This window comes from Solanum dulcamara, chromosome 11, assembly GCF_947179165.1.
Source record: "Solanum dulcamara chromosome 11, daSolDulc1.2, whole genome shotgun sequence".
In the NCBI taxonomy this organism is placed as follows: Eukaryota; Viridiplantae; Streptophyta; class Magnoliopsida; order Solanales; family Solanaceae; genus Solanum; species Solanum dulcamara.
In genome coordinates, this window is record NC_077247.1 from 59,867,714 (window position 1) to 59,893,653 (window position 25,940).

The following is a 25,940-nucleotide window of genomic DNA, read 5'->3' on the forward strand; positions in this document are numbered from 1 at the left end:
TACCATACTACATTTTTGGAGTAAATGGTTTTATTAGCGCTTGTTTCTAATTCAGACGACTTCAAAGTATACCAATGTAGCTATGAAAGCACCAACAAAAGGGGAAATTTTTGTGCAGACATAAAGTCTGATTTGCACCAAGTAGTGGTTTTAGCAATGGGGTGTCACTTAGTCATCAATGAAACAGGTGAAAACCATGAAAATCAAGGTTCAAATCAACATTGACTAAAAACACTAGGTGACTTTTTCAAATCTGCCCAAGCCTTGCGCCAAGTACTAGTACCTGCGCTAGAAAGAGGTAGCATGGTGCAGTAGGTTGTGGTGAGACCACAAGTTGATGATAAGTCATTTACTTTTGGTAATTTAAAAAAATGAAAGGAACATACGCATGTGAAATAAAAATTAGTTGCACCATTATGATTTCAAGGTAACATACAGCACAGTGTCAACTAGAAAGTGGTGTCATCCAAAGCACTGAACTAAAAAGCTGGCGTTATACAGAGTAGCACATTGAACTCAAAACTACATACTGGTGAATCCCATAACTAGATCGTCTTACAAACCTGTAAAATTCACATGTTCGCCAACAAAAAGTGTAACAGCAAGTAATTGCTCCATTACATCCTAAGCATCAATTTCAGTAGTACTAAGAAGGGGGGCACTGATACTTGCACTATTTCCAGAATATCCGACATGCAGCAATGCTGGATCTTGATAAGCTGTGGTTAATCTCTCATGAAAACTTGCTATTGTAGGATCATTTTGCTCCTCTTTATCCTTTTTTAGCAAACTCTGTAGCGTTCATGGAAAGGCAGAAAAACAATCACTATACACGTTAGGAAACGACAACTCAAATAAGGAGCCTATAGAACTTTAAGAATTGACAAGACTGCTCAATGAAAAGAGCAAGTAATCATTTTCATTTTCATTTTCATAAATATCTCAGGTTCTACAGCAACGTATATGGAATCTAAAATATGTGATAATATTCATAATCTAGATTATGCAATTGTCCCATCATACAACCATGCTCTATGCAAGAACATCACCTATTGAGTGTTAAAGTTACAATGACTTACTAGCCAAGCACAGTAATCCCAACTAATCCTCCTTGACTTTGCAGGCTTATCCGTAGGCTTTGCATTAAAATAAACAGTCAAGTCACTCTGACAGTCATTAAATAATGTACATTAGATTGTTCACAAGTAGTATGCGTTGTTAACCTAGTCACCAGATGCAAGAGATACCACCCTTCATTAAGTGCAGCAATCAGTAACTATGTTCTAAATTGCTGCACATATTTTGCTGACACCAGATCACAGTATCAGACAACAGATGGTAAGCACTTCTATAACTACTATGCTTAAATGCTTCTCAAAATTCCACAAGAATTGCATGAGAGCTATGCTCAGAGGGGTTTCCTGAATTATCTTATAGAGTGAACTCTATCATACTCTGTGGAGCTATGGACCAAACCCATCAAACCAAATTGTAGGAAGTGGGTGAGCCCCCCCTCCCAGGCTTTGGTCTAATGGTAAGAGCGCAGTTTGTGATGTGTGGGTTAGGCATGTCATGGGTTCGCACCCTTCCACAGACAAAACTTGGTATTTAAGTGGAGAAGATTAGAGGGGCGGGCCCATTATCGACCAAGTTTCGAGTCGTGCACCAGTGTCCCTCAGGGATTTCTCAGTCATCAAAAAGAGAAAAAGTAGGAAGTGGCAATATGTTTTCTGTATTTCTATGAAAAGCTAGCTGGAACCTAAAATACTTAGTAAGTTTGTCGGCACCTTCCATTCTTTCCATGGGCCATTTCTCTTGCAATATTTAAAAGAGCTTCTCATAGACCTATATTATATAGCATTCTCTACGACAGCTTTTGGACTTCCAGGTATATCGGGCAACTTCCTCGCAAAAGAAGCTTGAGGGCTTGTTAAGAAAGATGTGATAAATCTAACAAAATTAAAAAAGTAGATTATGGTTAAGAATCAATAACTTACCAGATTAAGTGCCATTAGTTTCTTTTAGTACCACTATACATCAGCAAAACATAACTAGTTCACAAAGTTACCAAATAGGGCAATTGTCAAATCAAAAAGTTTGTCAAGTCAATTGAATTATCCAAGAACACCAACTGGACTACCATATCAGCAATGGCCAAAAGAAAAGAAACAACTTCCGCAGTAGTTACTTACTTCAAAACTAGTAGGATCCACAGAGGGAAAAATTAAGAATTCAGGCTATATAAACCACAAGCTACAAAACAAGTAAAGAACTAGGCAGATGTACCTCGACAGAATAAGACTTGAACATAGGTAGGAAGCGTCTCCTACAATAGCTGTTGAACACAAGAGTAAGGATTGGAAGAGGAACTGTTAAGCTTGAAGCCAGAGGAAGATTCTTTAGCCCAAATATTCCAATGGCTATTACATGCATCAGTATCAAGGAGAAGATCATGGAATCATGTACTATAGGCCACAACTTTCCACCAGTCTCATACTTGGGTGCATATACATTCAGCAGCTGCTCAAAAAATTAATAAAACATGATCAACGCCAGAGTAAGCCGACAGAGTTTTGATATTTCACAAAGATCTCTCCAACAGCCAAAAATAACAACACCAACAGCAAGTCAACAACTATGCTTCAGTCCCGAGCAAATAAATTCAGCTATATGAATCCTCACTATGAATCCTCACTGATCACCCCTAAAAAGCAATAGGTTCAAATACAACGCACTAACAATGCTCAAAACTTATTCCCAACTAGTTAATATTACATATATGGATCCTTTTCTTCCATTATGCCTATCTTTAGCTAAGTCTGCATTATACTAAGAATAACCAAATATAAGACAAATAAAAATATACTTTTAACGCAGTCAACTTGGATCAAAGATATTAAAACAAAGAACTCTGAGGTCCTAAAAAGTCAAGGAACCAGCTCCACTCTTTAATACATACTAAGTGACTCCTAATCATGATTTGCCGTGATTTACAACACCCTAAAAGTAGGTCTTACGGAGTTCTTCATTGACCATATTAATATAGTCGCACCTAATAGAAATAAATAAGCATGTCCTCTTTAACAACTAAAACCTTTAGATGAGGAGTCATATGATTTAACATGGTAACAGAGAAGGTAGAAGTCCTGAATTGAAGTCTCACCGCCTTCAGTGTGTTTAAATTGAAAAGAAGGAAAAAACTAGCAATGAACTCAACAAAGCACAAAATGAGGTGTATGGAGATTCAAAAGAAAATCAAAAGCTGAAAATAATATGCTTAGACCTTGTAGGAAAACTAATGCATCAAGTCTGAGAAAACGACATAACATGGCATGTTGCAAGAGGAATATTCTGAAAATTTCAGAAATTCATTCTCTTTTTAATATTCCCAGTTCCCAGAATATAGAAAAGAAAACAGAAAAAAAGGCATCCCGGAGCACAAAGCACCCCGCATTAGCAGGGTCCCAAATATAGAATTCATCATTTTCATGTATCCCAAAGAAGCAGAAGAAAAATGTGCAACCAACCTGGTTCCGGTAGATGAGATACCCCAGACAGTAGTAAACCAAGAGGAATGGCAGAATTAGGGGAGCAAGGAAGAAGTACGTTATACCAAGGAGGCCGAACAAAAGAATCCTGGGAATCTCACTGTGGTAAGGAACGGAAGGGACCTCAAACTCATCATCAAGTATCCTACAAATATTTCTCTTTATAAAATTGAAAGTGAGGGTTGACAGCCGAAAAAGTTCTGAGGAAGTGCTGGTCCATCCAGATGTAACCACATAGGCAATAAAGAAAGTTGCCTGCAAGAAGAACAGGAACTCAGTGTTCTCTAGTAGTAACTGTTGATTATTCAATAAGTATGTATCAATCAAACATTTGAACTTTGTCATCTTTCTCATTAGTGTTATTCAGTATAACAAACAGTACTAAAACAGGCATATCAGATCCATATTCCGCATAAAAGCTAGATGTCAGAAATTTCTGCCTTCCGATCGCGTTCTACAACATTTCATTTAAAAACTTATTATGATTCTAGTGACTGAACTAATCACATAAAACCGTCGATTTTTTATTTTTTTATTTCTTTTGACAAAGCCAAAGTCATAGATATAGATCCATGCGAAATGCTAAAAGAGGTAACATTAAGCTATCCTACCAACATGTTCAGTTCCTAATAGTAACCATCTGTCCCAATAAAAAATGAACTAATTTGACGAAAAATGAACTTTCTCATGAATTTGGTAGGAAAATGCTTAAAATAACAGTTTGCTTTGTTGTTAAGAGAGATTTTTGCCAGAATATTTCCACGAGAGTGGAGCGCCTATTCACTTTAGTCTTCAACTATCATTTTACCATTTCTGGTCCTCGTCTATTAGGTTGTCAGCTAAATTATCCTTCTGTAACAGCAGCTGCAGAGATCATTACTAACCCCAAGAGTTCTGAAAACATGCGTTCAAGATTATTTCAGTTATTGTCCAAAAATCCAAATGGTTAAATCTTATTCTCTTACTTAGAATCCTAATCAAAGAATTAGACTTTAACGTTATATATCGCAGGAAAATATATGTTTTGGCCAATGTACCCTAATCTGTGCTGCAAAGACATTTGCAAAAAGTAGTCCCTTCGGGGTGGCTTAGTGGTTTGGGTTTAGGACTTCCATGTTGGAGGTCTCAAGAACGAAACCCCTTGCCAGCGAAAGCAAGGGATTTGCCTTCTGGGTCGAGCTCATCACACCAAGCTTGCCTAGTGCTGGTTACCTCTCATGTGTGGTTTGCGAGCTACTACATAGGAGCTGGGGTTTTACCCTGTATGCACTCAAAGGGTAGCGACTGCGGGTTTCCCTTGTCATAAAAAAAAGACATTTGAAACAAGCAATTACATGGTAGTCTTAATTGAAAAAATAAGTGATGAAATCATTTCTTCATAACGTTTGCTTGCGCAATGTAGCTTGTGTGTCCCAAAAGGCTCCTTTTCATTTTTCACTCAAACGTTGATAACAATTTATCCAAAAGCAATAGATTGAGCTACAGTTGATATTCAAAACTTCTAAAACATATTTAAGGATCAAACTTCTTCCGTTTCAAGAAGATGATTGGCATAATGATAACTGAACCACACTCACCTGTCCTGGAACTGCTACAGCTAATACGGCAGGAATATTTTTGGGCTCAAGAAAAATTTCAACTCGATAGAGAGCTGTTCCAGAGAGCACATTAGCAAAGAAAATGTTCCATATAGTAAACCAAAGTACTTTGATGCATGCACTTTTCTCTATCTGGTTCATAGCAATGTACCCTTGTATGGATGAGAACATAATCATTATGGATGGCACAACATAGAGAAACAGCTGAAGTACAAGACTAGGAAGATATCCGGTAATCACTTGGCTAACAAATGCTCTGCAAGGCACATTAACTTATTTTACCACCATGCAAAGACATCAGAAAGTACAAAAACATGCTCATTAAGCAGAAAGTTCCCAAAGTTTTCAGTTTTACCACTTACATTCTAAGCAAGCCTTTCAAAAAGGGAAACCAGATCTCCAACTGTTCAAGATGTGTAAGCCCTTGAACTATTAAAACGGGTATAAGAAATAGCAATGTAAGGACGACGCATGCCACAACGACCACCAGGTTGCTAATCCATCTCTTTAGAAATGATGCTGAAAAGAAAGGCCAATACACATCCTCTGGATCAGGAGCTGGCTCAGTGACCCATTGTGTAGGATTTACACCTTGCTGAATGTGTATAGCTGAAGCTGCGGCAAAACGTGTCCTGAAAGATACAAAGGCAGCTCCTACCTCCTGTTATATAGGATATGTATAATTAATTGAAGTCAATCAGACATTCATGAAGCCTGCCTTAAGAAAGATAGGAAATAGATGAGCATGAAATCTAACATTTTAGTGACCAAGAAAATAAAAATAGCATCTTAGAAACTAATTTTCTTCTTTACTTTACCTAGGGCTCTTAATTGCAACATATACGTGAGGTAAGCAATAACATGGTGGTGGTGGTAGAATGGCTTCACATGCATTCTTTTTTCAGTTCTGCCACATTTTATATCCAAAATTCTTCAGCAGTTATTTAGTTCCCAATGCTTTCAGGAATTAGCAAATTCATTTTTTAGATAAATCACATAGTTTAATTACATGACTTGGTTAAGCTTGTTTCTCAAATGCATCTATGACCAGCTGCACTTAAGACCCTAATATTTAATGTATTGATAACTATATACACATCAAGTAGAGTAGACTTGTCCATGTTGACAGAAAGTAAGTACTAAAAAGACGAGTGTTAGCCATGTCCAGATACAAATTCTGTATTGTGAAACATGCATCATGCATACACAATCAGAATATGTAAACCCTGATGATTACCTTTCCCAGAGTTGAAGATTGTTCGGCCCTTACATTGTCTTCTATATCTTCCAGCTTCTTTTCATAGTGATCAAGTAGATCAACTCTCTGTCCAAAAAGGCCCATGAAACCAGCACGCCTGAACCTTTCTCGATCATGGTTTGCTGATTTCAAGTTCACAAGCCTTCTGTACAACCTATCAGAATTTTTCTGCACAAATGAATGGCACAGACCGCCACAGCAAAACAATAAACCGGTCAACACGTTCTGGCATCCAAATTATAACTCCGCTTGCACCACTATTGTGAAAGACTCGCCTTCACAGAAAAAATATTATACAACGACAGATCAAACTGTCAGAGAATTTAAATTATTGTTCTTGTAATTCCTTCACTTTCAATATTGCAATCTACATTTACATTACTTCATTTTCTTGCATGTTGAAAGATTTCATCCTGGGCAATATTAGAAAATGCATAACAATATGGACCTGAAAAATACAACAGAATGTGGTGGGCAACATGAGGATATTAAATCCGGGAACTGGGACGAACTTTATTTTGAGGAATATAGGGCTTGATAATAGATGGGAACATCTCATTCACCAATGTGTTTCCACTGTATCATGAATCACATTCTACCATGTTTTATTAGATAAATGTATAGTGAAGCAACTTCAGCTCTTTATCTGAAAAAAGAAATTTCGAAGCAACTTCAGCAATTGAGTAGCCTTAAAAAGGAAAAGGAGGGTCCACTTAGCATGTAGATTCAATTGGCATTGACCTATCTAAAAAAGAGCATTGACTGGGAAACTTTATTGGAAAATATTAACACGTAAAAAGAATAAGAGGGTACAAGCACACACCGACTTCTACTTAACAAAGGGAATAATAAAAGAAATATGTCCACTCAAAAACAGAAAAACATCACTAACAAATGATGAAAAATGGTACACAAGAAACATTCAATCATAACTGAAGTTAATGAATTGAGTTTACGCGGCTATCATTCTTACAATGAGGCCTTGGAGTTTGCTTGCTCGCCGGACAACCCAGTGTGAAAGATATGTAGCAGGATAATACTCTGAAAAAAAACTTTCAACTGTTTCACTGTAACTTCTTCCTGATGAAGCTGGAATACTTCGGACTAAAATGGTAAACTGATGTGGATGAGGTTTTGATGAATAAAAGTAAGAAACTCTCTTTGATGAAATATAGTCATACTCCTGGAAATAAGGTGGTATCTCATTGTAAGTTGAAGTTTAGTAAGGATGAACAAGGAACAAAAGAAAATATGTGTCAAATCACTTACAAAGTAAAGAAGATAGCAAACAACTGCCGTGAAGATATAAACAGCAGAGAAATGGATCCACAACCTTGAAAGACAAAACAAATAACTGTCTCAGATTTTAGTGCCAACTACCAATATCAACATATTTTGCCAATTCATTACATGATCCTTTTTCAAGTTTCATTGGTAAATGATTATAGATACAACTAGTTCAAGACATTGACACCATAACGACGTTGTTGTATAAGATGCAGAATCTTAGGTGTGGAGCTGTTACTGAACACTTTGACAACAATGTTCTTCTTTAAGGGACCCACTTTGAACATTCTGCAGACATATATCATATAGTTTCTAGTGTCTGGGCTAACTAGTGACTGGATGAGAAACTTTAGGATGCATATGATTTATTACATCCAATCTGCTATCATGAGCAGAGCTGAATGAGAAAGATATTTCTTATGACCAAGAAAAAACCCAACGGTTGATAAAATACGATTTAACAAGACAATACACAAGTTGTAGAAGACATCCAAATTGAAAAATAAAACTATATGCACAAGTATCAAGGCTACCATAAATTCTAGTCAAAGATATATTGAATTATACGCACATATCAAAGAAAAGGTATATGAGGCTTTTGCATAGTTGTTCTTGATTTAATTTCCATTGTTGGAATGATAACAAAGTGTTTCTTGTTGAGAGCTTATACTTCAAGGATCCCAAAGACTGGAGTCCGCCACACCACTATTTGAGCAGTATAATATCAAAGAACATCTTTTTAATCTGAGATCCCGATATAGACACTTTGTTACCAAAAGAATCTATAGCTTCACCAAAAAAGAGAGACTAAGACCGGTAGACAATTTCAGTTTCATGGAGACAAGAATGTGATCCAATTATATTGCCAAAGGTCAATTGTAATTTTCACCACGTATAGATTCTTGTAGTGAGAAAAACTCTATTGACATCATAGTTGAATAAATTTTAAAGTGGAAGGTCTTCAGTTTACCTGTTTGATCCATCGTTAACATTTGAGATAGTGAATGATTCCAGAGACTTGTTGGGCAAGTCCAAAAAATCAAGACTTAGTTGTTTCCCCATGCAATTGATAGGCAGAAGAATGAAAACCCCCACAATGACAGCAAAGGTAAAAACTCTAGCACTGTTGAGATATGGGAAACCAGATTAGCTTAAGACAATGAACATGAACAATAAAGAAAAGTAAGGATCCAGATTAAGGTACAAAATTCAGAGTTCTGATTTTGAATGAATACTGAAAACTGCTTCAACGTTAACTCCCTTTGAAATTATAGTTTGAAGTTAGTTTTACAATGTTAGAGGTGTAGAGTTGTTGTTTATTTATTATCTTCAAAATAAGGTGTTAGAAGTGTCAATTTATCAAGTTTGATAGTGCCTGATATTTTAAAAAAATATCATCTTTAAATAGATGCATCTTCTTACCAAATTAGTCAAGTCATAGATTCTGCTGATTATCTCTTATTTCTCACAGGGCAATGAAAGCATCTATGAACTTAGTGGAAATTTAAGTAGTGTTCGGCTTACCAGAGGAGGCTTTATGCCAGGCCGCCTACCAGCCAAATATCTTTTTTACTTTTCATAGTTTACTGCTTTCATTTTAGTTAACCTCTCCAGCAAATATGCTCCCATTATCGGAAAGGTTGTCACCAGCCAGCAAAAAAAAAAATTCTCTTCATGGCTACTGCTTTTTTTCATTTTTAGTAACCTTTCCGGCAGCTATGCTCCTTTATCGGTAAACTTACCAGAGCTACACCCAATTTTCTATGATTGTTCAGTCAACAAAATACCTAATTCAATGCCCAATTTTTTATGATTGTTCAGTCAACAAAATACCTAATTCAATGACATCCAATGGGACGACTTATTTTGTCAAGTACTCTATCCACTTCATATCAATTTTTCTAGGCCAGATTCTAACGAACAACTTTTTCAGCTAATTTTCTGGCAATTGTTTCGACAATAGTAATCAGGCAACTTTCTGTTGACTACTTGCTCCCATGTTCCCATAGTAAGCAAACTCAAGTTGGTTACCCCACCTCAAGTTTGAAGGGCGTGTTAAAATTTCCAGTGGTAGCGTTAGAAGGTAGAGTTAGAAGTGCTAAGTTGGTATATTATATATATATTATCTCATGGTGAACATATATTGTATATTTCACACTGATAAATAGGTGTATCTTCAACTCCATATTAATCATAAAGCAATCAAGTAAAGCATTTTCCTAATCTCCTCAGTTATTTCTCACACTAGTCAATACCTTGTCTCTACAACACAAGCAATACTAGTCAACACCTAGTCTCTTCAGTAACAAGTATAAGTTCCCAATAACTCAGCAGAATTTTGGCTATAACATATGCTGCACCGTAGAACTACAATGGTAAGGCAAAAAGATCACTTTGACATCCTCAACGTTTTTGGGGGAGGTGGAAGAATAACATGGGCAGTGATCTTAGACCCATATGTCAGCTTTAGAGTAATACACCAAACATTTTCAGCTAGCAAAATCAGTGGTGTATTGCACCAACTTTCATTCGTATGTTTTCTTCCCTATTCTTACAACTGACAGGTTTTATCATTGAACAATTAATCTATCAAAGGCAAATCCTGGATATAAAATGCTAATGTCACTCACTGGAAATAAACATAACGTGTGAAGTTCTGCACAGAAGCTATAATAAACATATTATTTTCGTCAAGCCTTCATCGTGAAACAGTGCTTAAGTAACCTGAATATAAATATGCGCATGAAAACAACAGCATCCAAGCCGGAGATGGATAAGAGCTCTTCTTCTGAGGCTCGCCATGCTCTTGTTACCCAACCAGCAGATGGCAAAAGTCTCTCCAAATTGAAATCACTGCTTTGCTGAGATTTCCCCTCAGCAACCAAGCGCGGTGCATAAACTTTAGCATTTCCTGGCTGCTTTCTCAATATAGAATACAAAGTGAAGAACAGAAAACAAAGGCCAAGATTGATTCCAACAGAAGTCAAAAGTGCAGCGAGGATCATTCCTTAAACCCTTTTACTGAACTGTCTCCTTACAGCATGAGGTCTTCAAATCGACAGCACTGGAATACCAACGGCACAGATAATAAACACTCGTGAATGCAGTTTATCGCAGGTACGAGATAGGCTGCAAAACTATGAACAAACAACATTTCAATTCAAAAGTGTCTTAACAGATCAGTACAACAAGGCAGCAACTGGAATACAACTAAAATATAACTTGTAGATGTAATAACCTGAATAAAGCTAGTTAAAAGTGTAAAGATATGGCACCAGGGCCTAACCCAACCCCAAAAGCTAGCTCATGAGGGAGGTTTGTCCAAGTCCATATAAGGAGATCAATTTCCCATCCCTCTACCTACCGATGTGGGACTTCTTAACAAAAAGTCCAGCAATTAAATTAAAAGGCTAACCAATGGGTAGTTTAAGTAGATGGTACTTATTCAATCACAGGGGCTATGAAGTTCCAGAACATAAGGAAGGAAACTAGAGTAAGGAAACAGACATAAAAAGCTTTCTTCTTCCTTGCACCCCTTCCTCTGGAAATCATTGTTCCTCTGTCAATTCTGGTACCTTTTCTAAATTGCATATAGTGAGCAGCCAATTACTTAGACAGGAGTTACAATTTTCCATCGTAAATCATCGAATGAGGACATGATCCTGATTATTCATAGGAAGAAATCCTCCACTTCCTTGTTCAATTATTATTGTTAATTGAGATAATTAGAGTAGATGTGGACTTGAAACACAATACACATGCTAAATACACGTTAATTTGAAAACAAAAGAACACAAACATCATACATAATAGTATTAGGTGATAATTAATTACCTTTTAACAGAAGATACGAGCAAGCAGGGTCCGTGCGTAACCCTAAATGAAGAAGGAAGTGAAGAAGATAATGAAAGATCCAAGGTCTAACCTTCAGTATGAGGAACAAGCTAAGACGAAAAGAGCTGCAGTGGAGCTTAAGTAAACTAGACTACAGGTGCTATTTCGACGATTGGAGGTTGATTTCCAGCTTTATCATTTCTCCAGCCTCATCCTTTACCCAACTTTCCGCCAATGCTATACTTTCCCCAAACTGGAAAATAAGGGGAACAGTGAATCATATTCATTAGTAAAAATTAATAATACGCATAATATTATGAATATGTCACTTAACTAATTTTAACTGATATATATTTATTTTTTAAAATTTTGGATATATTTATGTGTGCATAATTAGCTATTTCAATTTGTATAAAATTAAATAAAGTAGATATATACGTCTTACTTACGTGGCATAATATACGTAGGACATCATGTAAAATACAAAATTAATATGCAGGACAATTTTTGTTCGAGTTTATACAAGTTTAAATATCTACTTATTCACATTCAAAGTCAAAAAACATAAATGTTAGTTAAAGCTAAATTATAGAATATATTTATGTATTATGTAGTAAAATCAAATACTGTGGACGAAAAGTTATAATTTGACAAGAAAAGAAGTAATTTACTTCCTCACACGCATATAAAAGAAAAATACAGGAGACAATAAAATTGTATTCAGTATGATATAATTTTTTTTTTTTAAACTTTATATTTAGTAAATAATGTACTAAATGTAATAGAATGAATAATAGTAAAAAAATATTCAACTCTCCGTGAATTTTGATATGCGGAATGAAATAAATAAAATTAGCTAGTACATTTTATGAAATAACGAAATATGAAATTAAATAATTACTCCATCTTATTCTCATAAAATTAACAAACGATTCGGAGAGTAATGCCAAACTAATTAAGGAAAAAAGAACATGTAAGAGGAGAGCACGTGTTATTCGTCATGTCTAAGCGCTTTGACATTTGCAAAAGGAAAAAAGATCCGAGTTCCGACCCGTTCCATGGAGATTTGACAAAGAAGACTTTGAAAATCAAAATCAAAATAAGTAGCAAAAAGTGTTGGCGTCTGGCGGACTAGGAGGACCCTGAGACGAACAGCTCTCAATTCGGGGCTGGAATCGTCTATAAGGTATCCCAATTTTCCCATTGGATCCACTGCTTTATTCTTACAAATTCCGTTTAGCTCATCTTTCTATTTTCATTACTCAATTTTTGCTGATCTGACTGGAAATTGATTTAGATCTGACAATTCCAATTTGAAGATTTGATCCTTTAGTTATATCTGCCGAATTATCATTTTTGAATAATACTATGGCGCATTTAGAATTCGCGAAAAGGGATGATCTTGGATCATTTGTTTTGAGATCCTTTTTATGCCTGCACGGCTGCACCCTCCCGTCCACTTTCTTTTTGGATGGTAGTGCTTGTGGCGTAATTGAGAAATTTAAACATATGATGGTGTTGAATATGTTTTCTGTTTTTCTCCTTTCCTTTCCTTTTTGTTTCAAGGGGGATTGGGGGTGGGATTTATAGTTGTTGCTGTTCTATTGATTCCCAACATACTGAAGGCAAAGCTTAGTGTTTTAACTTATCTGGATACGATGTTGTAGAGTTAGTACGATGGCTTGTCACTTGTGAAATTCTTGCTCGAAAAATTCTAATGTGATTGCCTAGCAGAATGATCAAGTAAAAGTGACTTATTTTAGTGATTTGTGGTTATGCTCCTATTAAGTTTTTAAGTTGACTTATTTAAATGTTGAAAGAGCCAAAGAAAAGAAACTCTTGATCTTGAACACTCGCAAGTAGAGAAATATGAATAATAGAAGGATATCTAATGAGTATGTACTAGTGCACTAGCTATGATACTTAGAATTGTATGTGCTAGCATGGTAATAGAGGTAAATATTTGTCTGATTCAAATTTTTCTTCAACTCATGGCTTACGTGGGTTTATCACAACCGATTTGGAATACATCACTGTTTAAGCATCCAGCTGCATGGTGTTACTACACAGTAAGAAATGCATCTATCTTTACTGGATATGTGTATCTGGTCCTATTACATTCTCCATCTTCTATGACAAAGTGACTATCTTTGCTATGAACAAATAAAGTATTTTTCTGAAGTTCCTTTCTTGATGCTGGTGTTTATATAGTTCTGCTATGAACCTGTCAGGTTTGTTGACCATTTAGTATTAGTTTCGTATCCACATGTATCAGCATGGACGAAATACAGGAAGTGTCTTCCATTCTTTGCTATCTCACTTCATTGCTTTACTTATCTCACATCAAACAACTTATTGCTGCTTAGGGTAACGGTTTGGCCAAGCTGCTGCCTGATTCATAGTTTTTTTCATACATTTCCAATTGAAGTGAACTGAATCATAAGTTAAAATTATGATGGGGTGCCTTAATCAGCAGAGTGGAGTCAATACTCCAATTTCAGAACCCAAAGGTCATAATATAAAGCCTTCCAGAGGTGCCTTAGAATGCATGGTGAATTCAGAAATTGGTGCTGTTTTAGCCGTGATGAGGAGAAATGTTAGGTGGGGATTTCGTTATGATGCTGAAGATGACCAACTAGAGTATTCTCTCATCCAATCTTTCAAGGAATTAAGGAAAAATATATTTTCATGGCGACACGAGTGGAATAATGTTGATCCACTTCTATACCTTAAGCCCTTCTTGGATGTGATCCAATCTGATGAGACTGGTGCACCAATAACTGGTGTTGCCTTGTCATCTGTTTACAAGTTCTTGACTCTAGGAATAATCGAATCAGCTGACATGAACGTGGACAAAGCTTTGCATCAGATAGTTGACGCTGTGACAAGCTGCCGCTTTGAAGTGACTGATCCTGCCTCTGAGGAAGTGGTTCTGATGAAGATACTTCAAGTTCTTTTGGCTTGTATGAAAAGTAACGCATCAAAGAATTTGACCAACCATCATGTATGCAACATAGTAAACACTTGCTTCCGATTGGTTCATCAAGCAAGTGCTAAAAGTGAACTTCTGCAGAGAATAGCACGCCACACAATGCATGAATTGGTTAGATGTATCTTTGTTCACCTGCCTGACATTGAAAGCAGAGTGTGCGCTGATCCAGAGGTAATTGAGATTCTCTTTCTTTTCGGCCCCTATATTGTTACTCAGAGTTAGGACATTTACTTTCATGTGCATGTAATTTTCAACAGGCGATTACACAAAGCACTGTTTCACTTATGAGGGCTTGTTTTCTTTACATTTATTGTGAACTTACCTTGAACTTTTTATTGCATCAGCTTCTTAATCAGAGGTTACTGTACAGGGTAAACACTTTCAAGAAAATGACCAACTATTATAAAAAGGGCAGCCCGGTGCACTTAAGCTCCCGCTATGCGCAGGGTTGATAAATATACAAGCCTTGTCTAAATAAACAGTTGAAGAATCCAAACACGGTGCTAAGGAATAAATTATTCTTTAAAATACAATGCAATTGGTGTAAATCACGCTCTCTAACTTGACCCTTGAATTGCTTACACGTTTGAGTCTTGTGAATTTCCTGTATATTAGCTCACTCTCCTGGGTATGGAGCCTGCGCACTTATGGCTTACAATTCAGCCTGTACACTAATTTAGGCCTAAGCCCAAGCTGATAATTTTAGCTGCTTCTCTGGGAAGTCCTTGAACTGGGTCTCGTGTGATGCATTTTAGACATTTAGCAGTATGGGCTCAGGTGTCATCTGTATTTTGATAGTTTTCCTGAACTCTAAATTATGTCAGCGAAAGGTTGATTGAGATTTTGATATTTCATCTCTTAAGTCCTTCAAACTTGAATACAGTATCACCTTCTTGTATATTGTGATTCATAAAGCCATTTTCTTGCAGGCTGGCAAGAAACGAGAAGACAATGTATGTGTTAATGTGGCCGTAGGGGATGATCCAACAGATGAGAAAACTAGAAAAAGAAATATCGCTTGTAATGGAGAAAACCCAATGATGGATCCTTATGGGGTCCCCTGCATGGTGGAGATATTTCATTTCCTATGTTCTCTTCTGAATGTGATGGAGTCCATTGAAATTGGTTCAAGATCCAACCCTATTGCGTATGAAGAAGATGTCCCATTATTTGCACTGGGTTTAATTAATTCAGCCATAGAACTAGGTGGTGCTTCTTTTGGAAATCATCCCAAGTTATTGGCTCTGATACAGGAGGAATTGTTCCACAATCTGATGCGTTTTGGCTTGTCAATGAGTCCTTTAATTCTTTCGACAGTTTGTAGCATTGTTTTAAATTTGTATCATCATCTGCGTTTTAAGTTAAAGCTACAGCTTGAAGCCTTTTTCTCTGGTGTTTTACTGAAGATTGCCCAGAGCAAGCATGGAGCATCTTATCAACTTCAGGAGGTTGCCATGGAAACGCTTGTTGACTTCTGTAGACAGCATATGTTCGTGGCAGAAATGTATGCAAATTATGATTGTGACATATCCTGCAGGAATATTTTTGAAGAACTTGCCAACCTGTTATCAAAAAGCACTTTTCCAGTTAACAGCCCACTTTCAGCTTTAAATACTCTCGCCTTGGAAGGTCTAATTGCCATGATTCAGGGTATGGCTGAGAGAGTAGGCCAGGATTCATTAGTTTCAGAAGAAGGTTCATTTAATCTTGATGAATATAGACCATTTTGGGTAGAAATATGCAACGACTATAATGATCCTGATCATTGGGTTCCTTTTGTCCATAAGATGAAGCAAATAAAGAAAAAGTTGTTGGTTGGAGTTGATCACTTTAACCGTGATCCAAAGAAGGGTATGGAATATCTCCAAGCAGTGCATCTGTTACCTGATAAACTTGACCCAAAAAGTGTAGCATGTTTCTTTAGATTTACAAATGGCTTGGATAAGAATCTTGTTGGGGATTTCTTGGGAAGTCATGAAGAATTCTATATTCAAGTGCTTCATGAATTTTCAAGGACATTTGATTTTCAGGATATGAACCTAGACACTGCCTTGCGAATCTTTTTGGAGACGTTCAGATTGCCTGGAGAATCACAGAAAATACACAGGGTGCTTGAAGCGTTCTCTGAACGATATTATGAGCAGTCACCAGATGTTCTGGTTAACAAAGATGCTGCACTCGTGTTATCATATTCACTTATCATGCTGAACACGGATCAACACAATACACAGGTCAAGAAGAAGATGACGGAGGAAGATTTCATCCGCAACAACCGGAGAATAAACGGAGGAAATGACCTCCCTCGAGAATTTTTATCTGAGCTTTATCACTCCATCTGTGAGAATGAGATCCGGATTTCCTCAGATCGAGGTGCTGACACCCCATTGCTGGCACCAAGTCATTGGATTGGTCTAGTCCACAAATCAAGGCAAACTTCCCCGTTTATTGTCTGTGATCATGGACCTTATCTTGATTATGATATGTTTTCTATGCTCGCTGGTCAGACAATTGCTTCCATCTCAGTGGTTTTAGATCATGTGGAGCAGGAAGATGTCTGGCAAACATGCATTGATGGATTTCTTGCTATTGCCAAAATTTCAGCCTCCTACAGCTTTGATGATGTATTGGATGATTTAGTAGTATCTATTTGCAAGTTCTCAACTCTTTTGCTTCCATCATATACTGATGAATTTATTGTTACATTTGCTCAAGATAATAAAGCTAGATTGGCCACTTTAGCTGTCTTCACAATAGCAAACAAGTATGGAGACCATATTCGTTCTGGTTGGAAAAACATCCTGGACTGCATTTTGAGCTTGCATAACTTTGGGCTTCTTCCTACTCGTCTTTTTAGTGATGCTGCTGATGATGTGGAGTCTACTTCTGATGCCGACAAAACCAAACCTGCTGCAGTTTCCCCAGCAGCACCTCATGTGCCTTCATTGGCTCCATCAAGGAAGTCATCTGGCTTAATGGGCCGATTTAGTCAACTGTTATATCTTGATGCAGAAGAACCTGCACCTCAGCCAAATGAAAAGCAGATTGCCGCCCGTCAGCAAACTCTTCAGACTATTCAGAATTGTCACATTGATAGCATCTTTGCTGAGAGTAAGTTTTTGCAGGCAGAGTCCCTTTCACAGCTTGTCCGCGCCCTTGTGATGGCTGCGGGCCGTCCTCACAAGGGAAACATCTCTCTAGAAGATGAAGAGACTGCAGTATTCTGTCTAGAGTTGCTGATTGCAATCACGATAAACAACCGGGATAGGATAATGCTTCTTTGGCAGGTTGTTTATGAGCACATAGCAAGTGTTGTCCAATCAACAACAATGCCTTGTACTTTGGTGGAGAAGGCTGTTTTTGGTCTGCTTCGCATATGCCAAAGGTTGCTTCCTTACAAGGAAAACCTCACAGATGAGCTCCTCAAGGCACTGCAACTCATCTTAAAGCTCGATGCAAGGGTCGCCGATGCTTTTCTTGAACAGATAACCCAGGAGGTGATGCACCTTGTCAAAGCAAACGCTATGCAGATACGATCTCATATGGGCTGGCGGACAATTATATCTCTGCTTTCTATTACAGCTCGGCATCCAGAAGCTTCTGAAGCAGGATTTGAAACGCTATCATTCATCATGGCTGATGGGGCCCACCTATTGCCTGCTAATTACATCATTTGTTTAAATGCAGCCAGCCACTTTGCTGACTCCCGCATTGGAAATGTTGATCAAGCTGTGAGATCCTTAGACCTGATGGCTGGGTCACTTGTTTGTCTTGTTAGATGGTCTCACAAGACAAAGGATACTCTTGGGGAAGAGGCTGCTATAAAAATGTCTCAGGATATAACTGAGATGTGGTTGAGGCTGGTACAGGGACTCAGAAAGTTTTGTTTGGATTGGAGAGAAGAGGTGAGAGGTCACGCCATCTTGATGTTGCAGAGGTGCTTGACAGGAGTTGAGGGGATTCACATTTCAACTGATCTGTGGTTGCAGAGTTTTGATCAGATAATTTTTACAATGCTGGATGAATTGCTGGAACTTGCACCACAAGGTTCCTTGAAGGATTACAGGAGCATAGAAGGAGCAGTTTTTCTGTCTCTGAAGCTCATGTTCAAAGTGTTTCTACAATCACTGCAGCATCTTTCACAGTTGCCATCCTTCTGCAAACTATGGTTAAGGTTATTGGATCATACTGAAAGATGCATGAAGATGAAATTTAAAGGTAGACGGAGTGAGAAGGTTCCCGAACTTGTTCCTGAACTCCTAAAGAACACTCTACTTGTCATGAAAACTAGTGGAATTCTGATACCAAGTGATCCTGTAGGAGGGGACAGTTTCTGGCAGCTAACGTGGTTGCATGTGCACAAAATATGTCCATCCCTTCAATCAGAAGTTTTCCCTTCTAGTGAATTGGAGCAGTTGCAAAAGCAGCACATCCAAGCTGGGTGTAGCCCTCTCTCAGAGGGAAGTGTTCTAGTTTCACCTAGTTAATACACATACTGAGGATTCATGCTGTTGACAACGCTTTCATTTGGTGAAACTGACACTCTATCCATTTTTTGCGTGGTGAGAAGATACATTGTGCAGCTGAGAATGTGTCAGGCGTTAGGCGAAATACGTTTGTTGAAGCACAAGCTGCAACCTGCTGGAGCAAAGATGGTTTCTGGTTTACAAGTTGTGATACCTCCATTCTGAATGCTATATGGTGCTTTACTGTTAAAAGAGCCTTGTTGGCTATCGAGGGAAAATTAGGGAGAGGGTTTGCCTCAGTGCAATTTTGTGCTTGTGTAGCGGTTACTGCACTTTAAGTTTGATAACTTAGTTGTTACCATTTTGGCTGTACAATACTGGCTTTACTACAACATAGTGATTGATATATGATAGTATGAAAGGCTACGTTCAGATCGATACATACGGTTTCTTAGAAATTATACGTTCCAATTATAAGATATAGATTGCTCTTATACTGTTTGCAAGACCATACTGAAAACATGGACATAAAATACAGCAGATACAAAGTAATATCAAGACTAGTCTAATTGAGACACTATGAACGATATGTTCCCAAAGATTGGATCTTCTCTCATCTTTTGTTAATATAGTATGAGACTTAAAGAAAATATTTGGTGCTAGTTTTGTGGTGTTCTTTTACCGTCTATTTACTGGACTGGCAAGGATTTACACACTATGCATGTGAATTTTGGCAAATTACGATCTCATTTTTGTTTGTTCGTTCAAAAGTAATCAATCAATCCGGTTAAATAAGCAATTGAGATTTGAGAAGCAAATTTTTGGTACTATAACGGATTCCTAATTCCTTTCAACACTCTCTTTTGCTCCTTAATGGAGTAAGTTCATAGAGTGACCCACAGGCTACAATACATTATGGCTTTATCATCTATCGAGCACATCTAAGCAAAAATGGAAGTGTATGGATTGCAAATAGATTTACATCCTATCTGAACTGAGATATTTCAGTCTGGACACCACAAAATGTTAAAAAGAAAAATGGTAGAAGACTCAAATACACAGAGCACCAAAATTGGCAAGTTTGAAGTGACAATTATATTTGATATGCCATCTCACTGACGATGACGACAAGGGGAATTTAACCTCAGCAAGCTGCATCACCCATATTTAAAGCCCCAAATGCTGAAAACTTGGATTTTGTCGAGTACTCGTCTTTGTAGATGTTTTACTCATGCGGCATCAAAAAGCACGGCAACAGCTCAACCTGACTGAGCAATCTGAGTTCTCATTACTTTCAATACAGCCTTCAACATCTCCAAAAACTGCTCAATAGTTTCGATTTGAGCATCAACGGCATCAAAAGTACTTGTGCAGCCCTGGTTGTACATGCATTATACCACAAGTTTCATGTAGAGTGATTAGAAGTTGATGTCGGTTTATAAATTCAATTTAACATTATATAAGTTAAAATACTAACATCTATGGCCTCTTCAAGAGCCTTCTTCCTTGCCCTGGTATTTGCAATTTCAAGAGCTCTGCTTCTTGCCAAAAGAATCTGCAGGTCAACATTATTGTCATCCTAAATCAATGAAAAAATTAAATGGATGACTGGTGTTAATGTCGTCAACAAGTAGAATTTAATATCAATACCATCTTTCCACGGAACATGTCCCTCTTGAGAATCAGATAAGAAACATTCAATATCTCTGCATTCTGCAATACTGGCATTTTTAGCAATAATCCAAGCAGAAATGCAACCATGTAAAAGAGAAGTAACCTGAAGCTACTAAAGGCATTGCACAATGCTGATAGAACTTGCTGATACACCCAAAACAGGAATTCTATACCTTTCTTATTGCGTTGAAAGCAGTTGGATTTCCTGTCGGTAAGCACCTACATAACATCCCAGCAGGTTGCCAGAATGATTCATGAATACCAGAAATCTTAACCTGATCAAATGCCACGGCTTTTAAGATGTCAGAATCATCAGCAAGTTCCTTGAACAGTCTGCAGCTGTGACGAGGAAATCGGGATCAGAAGCACATAATCTGCAAGATTACCACAAGAGAAATGCAGACACCTTTTACTAGACCCCTTTTGATGTTGTAAAAGGGAGAATCGTAAACACTCATAGGACATGTGTTGGGTCATACTAGGCGGAAATTAATAGACATAGGTAATACGTCAGCTTTGACAGGAACTCAATTTCAAAGTTAATCACAGAAAGACTAGTTAAATCACATCAAAAGAATAGGAAAGGACATAGAAGTCAAGGTAAATAACGTCAACAGTCATCTAGAATTAAGAAACCTATGGAGACAAGAGAGAGGTTTCGGGAATGATACTTACACTGATAAAGTTCGGGCAAGATTTCTAGCTCCATCAGGTGACACAGCAACCTGATACATTACGTGTTTCAACACATCAAAGTTCAAATCTGTTATTTTAGATTGCCTCTTCCGCTTCATAATTGCTGAAATAAATTCAAGAGAGTCAGTGAGGCTTCATCGGAAAAAAATGCTAAATATGTACATATAGTTAAAGACAGCAGAAAAGATAGAGATTATTTCGTAAAGTGACTACCCTAGATAGAAATCAGCGTGCAACTCAGATGGTTAAGTGTATCAATTGTCTGCGAAAGGGATGTGAGTTCGAATCCAGATAGCCTGATTTTTTTATACATTTTAGGAGCTTTAAGTTGTTTAGTGATATTTTCTCTTTATTCTTCCTTTGTTTTTTCTTTTCTTCTTTTGCCTTTTATTCTTTTTCTTCTTTTGGTGTTGTATATATAAAAATATTTAACAGTATTATTTCTAATGAGATTATTTTCAAAACGGATACTTATCCAGAAAATGTTTTTTCGGAAAGATATAGTAGTATAAGTGAATTGTCCTGTGTACGCCATTGCCGGCAGCCCGGTAGAAAGGTGCAAATTCAAGAAATCCAAAAGGCTCAGTTTAAATCTACAAGCCCATTATGTGGAAGTGCAAATAATGTCAAGCAAAATAAGATAAGTGAGCCATGTTTTAAAAAACTGCAAAACTTCTTCACTTATGTAAGCATCACTTCACACAATAACCAGCATCCAAGTACCATATGAAAATAAAGAATATTAAAGCACACTAATGAATAGCTAAACGAGATTGAGAATAAATGAAAATTGAAAGTGGAACTTGTTAAAGGGATAATCTGAACAAGATCAACCAACACTCAAGTCAGCTGGATTACAAGAATGTAGAATTAAGATGGAGATAGACCCAAAAGAAAATATGAAGGAGAAAGGCCAATTTTATGAAGCGAGATTGAGATGATTTGGGCTTTTGAAGAGGAGATATGCGGATGCCCCGGTAAAAAGGTGTGATAGGTCAGTTGTAGAGGGCTTGAAGAGGGGTAGAGACCGGCCTAAGAAATATTGGAGTGAGGTGATCAGGTAGACATGCCGCAATTCAACTCACTGAGGATATGACCCTTGATAGGAGGGTATGAAAGTCGAGGATTTGGATCGAAGGTTAGTAGGTAGTCGAGTGTTTTGCTTTCCAATTTCTGGAGTAAAAGTCTTGTACTTTCATATTCTTAGATTTCTATTTCTATGGGTTGAACCGATTGATTCTTTAGCCTCGATCATTGCATTTTCTTATTGTTGTTCCTGCTTATTGCTATTGTTGTCTTTTTCATCTGGTTTGAGTTGAGAATCCATCGAAAACAATATCTCTACCTTTTCAAAGTAGGGGTAAGGTTTGCGTATACATTACCCTTCCTATACCTTACTTGTGGGATTACACTCGGTTTGTTTGTTGTTGTTGACATCCTAGTTTTCAAGACCTAGCCTCTCTCTTCAAATTTTTAGTTTGACAATTGATGTTTCACAATCTTCTGCCTAATTTCGAAACTGAAAAAAATGTAACAGCATAGTCCAATCCAAATAGAGTTAATTGATATGAAAGATTCAAATAGCCAACCGTTGAACTAGCATAGGATTGAGGCATAATTGCTGCGAAGCAATGCATAGTCCACATTCCATGTTAGAGAAACTTACAAATCAACAGAATAGTCCCCCCACCCCAGCCCCTACAGGGGCAAGAAATCCAAAACTGAAAGCCCAATTTTTATATATATAAAAAAATTTAAAAAAAATTATAACTTTCAGGGCTAATCAAGAAAGATAGAATAATGCAACCAGAAACCTAATCTTGAGCTATAGGATATACCCAGTTTATACTATATGCCATTAAAGAAAATCGTTTCTTTAACCCCCATATAACACTGGCCGAAATCGATTAATTCAAAAAACCCGTTTGAGAAATCAACCAAATTGGAGTACTGAACATAGAGAAGAAGAGAAAAGATGGAAAGAAAACGCACTAGTGAAGCAAAAGTAATTTATTCGAACAGCGTACCATTACAAATTCGTATTTATCAACGAGTGATAAAGAATCGCAGGCATGAATACGCGATAAGAATAGAGAAAAATAAAAAAGATAAAGAGCCCAGATACCTATGTCGACGGCGGAGACAGACGGCGGAGATGATACGACGATGACGGTGTCAAACTATGACTCACTGCTCTGAGCCTTTTCACTTTCTGTTCTGCTTCTAAAGAGACAAAACAATAAATAGGTTTTTTTTCTTTAAAAATATAACTTTAAAACCGAACTGAATAATTAAATTGTTTTTTACTTTATATTTTTATATATATAAAATTTAAGCAAATAAAATACTCCACGTTTACTTTTATTTATCCACTTTAGACTTTGTTCTTTCCTTAAAACAACGATTAAGACTATATTAATGCATTATCCATTTTAATTAATATATAGTCTTAGATCTTGAGGAAATAATTTTGGGAATAAGTAATTAATATTGAGTGTAAAATAAGAAAACATAATTGTGTTTTTCTTGATATGTTAAAAGTGAAAATCTATTTTTGAAATGGGTGGATAAGTAAAAGTGGATGGAGAGAGTATTGCTAATACTAATCCTAGGATTAACAAGGTAATATTTGATCATTAACTATTTACTAAAATCGAATTCGTTTAGATTCAGTTAACAGTCAATTTAAACTATTAGTTAAATATTTTCCTTGTGTTAATAAATTAGTTTAATACACAAATATTTTTTCATAACAAAAAAACATTTTTAAAGAGACAATTAGGTTTCGACTCGTTTAGGTTTGACTCGATTTGTTAATGCAACAATTCGACTCGACACTTATGTCTATTTCTTATTTTATATGGTAATAGTAAAGGGTAGCGGTAGATTCAAAAATTTTATGAAGGGGGTTAAAAAAAAATTAAACACGCTAATCAAAAAAAATGTACTTATTCAGATTCAAACCCGCGAGCTAAGACAAGCTAAGGCGAAATATTGAACCTCATTTGCCACTGAACTAGTCTTTTGGCTTATGCTCAGGGGTTTCAATGTTAAATATATACACATAAATTAAAAATTTTATCTTATATATACAGTGTAATTTTTTAACGACTCCCTCAACTACACATGGGTCCGCCCCTGGTAGAGGGGAGTATAATATTTTGCATTTTTGAGTTTGTAATAATGAATTAATCCTGACGATTATAACTTCACACTGGCATTATTATCCTACCAATTTTTGCATAATACCTAAAAAAACTAATCTTGCTTAAAAATTATAATGAATTATTAAACATTCTTATTTTATGATTAAAATGTTATTTCATTTCACGTGAGTATCATATAAAATATATATTTTTTTGGTTTTCTCCTGATGATCTTTTGTGATACTTGAACAAAGTTATGTGACTTTTTAGTATAAAAAGTAGTCTAGTGATTTTTGTGATATTTAAATAAAATTAAATAACCTTTTTTCATTAAAAAAAAATTAATAGCTTTAACGCAATAAAATAGAAGTCGAGATGCAATGTTGCCTTTGAAAATGGATGTTTCCTGCAGGTACTCAAATAAAGATTTTTTTTTTTTTTAGTAATCAAATAAAATGACATTGATCATATTTGCTTTAAATCAATGCGTTAAATTATATTTGTAATTAGTTGGATTCAATTCATTTAACAAACAGGGGATGTAGCTCAAATGGTAGAGCGCTCGCTTTGCATGCGAGAGGCACGGGGTTAGATCCCCCGCATCTCCATTTCTTTTTTAATCTCCATTCTCTTTCGTTTTTCCATTTAGCAAAGTAAAGAATACTCTAGAAAAGTATTTTTTACCTTTTAAAAAGCTACTTTTTAAAAGTAGATTTTAAAAAGTCAAATTTCAGTAACTTTTAAGTTGAAAAATAAAAATTAGGGATATCTTACTATTGAAAATTTTCAAAATAGCAATATTTTAGCAGATTTCTTTGCTATACTTTTAATATTTATTTAAAATAACTATATTTAGTTTGCTATTAGATTTATTTATGTATTATTTTTTAAAAAGTTTCAACTAACAGAATAAAAATAAAAATTAATCAACTAGATAAAATCAAGGAAGACAATCTTTTAAAATAAGGTAAAAGTGCTTAAATTTCTCAATCTGCATCTTACAAAGATTAGGAGTCTAGAAATAAGAGATTCCCCTTCTCCCTGAAATGTAATAATCGACCAAAAATTTGTATTGGATTGAATTCTCCATTGGTAATCATCGTTCTTCCTCAAATTCAATTCAGGTAATCAAATACTGTTGCTAGAATAATAAAGATCTCCATCGATCTATAACGAATCACTAGGTCGTTTTGAACGTGCTAAACTTATTTCTTTCATAAAAAACTGTCGTCGTATTTCAAGTTTGATCTTTTAGCTTTACTCTAAAATGTATTATTTCAATTTTTTTGTTGAATTAACCTATGAGGAAGAACGAATAAGTTTAATGAAAGAAACCATTGATGAGAGAGAAGTGGGAGTTGAAACTTTAAGAATGGAACATGGAAGGAATGGAATGAGTAAATAGAATGAGAGAGAACGTAGGTAATTATTAGATGTCAAATAT

At 36.3% G+C, this 25,940-nt stretch overlaps 3 protein-coding genes and 1 non-coding gene across 6 annotated transcripts; 2 read left to right on the forward strand and 2 right to left on the reverse strand.

Moving 5' to 3' along the window:
- Positions 1-391: 391 nt before the first annotated feature.
- On the reverse strand, positions 392-11,793 carry LOC129872053 (CSC1-like protein HYP1). Of its 2 annotated transcripts, none has more exons than XM_055946904.1 (11): positions 11,617-11,793; positions 10,416-10,828; positions 8,662-8,814; positions 7,674-7,737; positions 7,378-7,587; positions 6,384-6,572; positions 5,509-5,807; positions 5,126-5,402; positions 3,528-3,803; positions 2,287-2,520; positions 392-792 (listed from the first exon to the last, which is right to left on the reverse strand). In XM_055946904.1, exons 2-11 carry the CDS (start codon positions 10,694-10,696, stop codon positions 625-627), a joined length of 2,151 nt encoding a protein of 716 aa, XP_055802879.1. In that variant the 5' UTR covers positions 10,697-10,828; positions 11,617-11,793; the 3' UTR covers positions 392-624. The 2 variants fall into 2 exon arrangements, with proteins under 2 accessions (XP_055802879.1, XP_055802878.1); XM_055946903.1 differs by having other exon boundaries at positions 11,526-11,793.
- Positions 11,794-12,567: 774 nt separating this feature from the next.
- LOC129872182 (ARF guanine-nucleotide exchange factor GNOM-like) lies at positions 12,568-19,420 on the forward strand. Its single transcript, XM_055947067.1, has 3 exons — positions 12,568-12,711; positions 13,892-14,688; positions 15,447-19,420. The coding sequence occupies exons 2-3, from the start codon at positions 13,978-13,980 to the stop codon at positions 18,999-19,001; spliced, it is 4,266 nt and encodes a 1,421-aa protein (XP_055803042.1). The 5' UTR covers positions 12,568-12,711; positions 13,892-13,977; the 3' UTR covers positions 19,002-19,420.
- A 502-nt stretch (positions 19,421-19,922) lies between these two features.
- Positions 19,923-23,623, reverse strand: LOC129875087 (uncharacterized). 2 transcript variants are annotated; one of them, XM_055950520.1, is made up of 6 exons: positions 23,476-23,623; positions 21,330-21,453; positions 20,828-20,993; positions 20,631-20,693; positions 20,458-20,535; positions 19,923-20,356 (listed from the first exon to the last, which is right to left on the reverse strand). In XM_055950520.1, the coding sequence occupies exons 2-6, from the start codon at positions 21,446-21,448 to the stop codon at positions 20,240-20,242; spliced, it is 543 nt and encodes a 180-aa protein (XP_055806495.1). In that variant the 5' UTR covers positions 21,449-21,453; positions 23,476-23,623; the 3' UTR covers positions 19,923-20,239. The 2 variants fall into 2 exon arrangements, with proteins under 2 accessions (XP_055806495.1, XP_055806494.1); XM_055950519.1 differs by having other exon boundaries at positions 20,458-20,559.
- A 1,408-nt stretch (positions 23,624-25,031) lies between these two features.
- TRNAA-UGC (transfer RNA alanine (anticodon UGC)) lies at positions 25,032-25,104 on the forward strand. Its single transcript has one exon. It is a non-coding gene; the product is annotated as a tRNA-Ala (tRNA).
- The last annotated feature ends 836 nt before the right edge of the window (positions 25,105-25,940 follow it).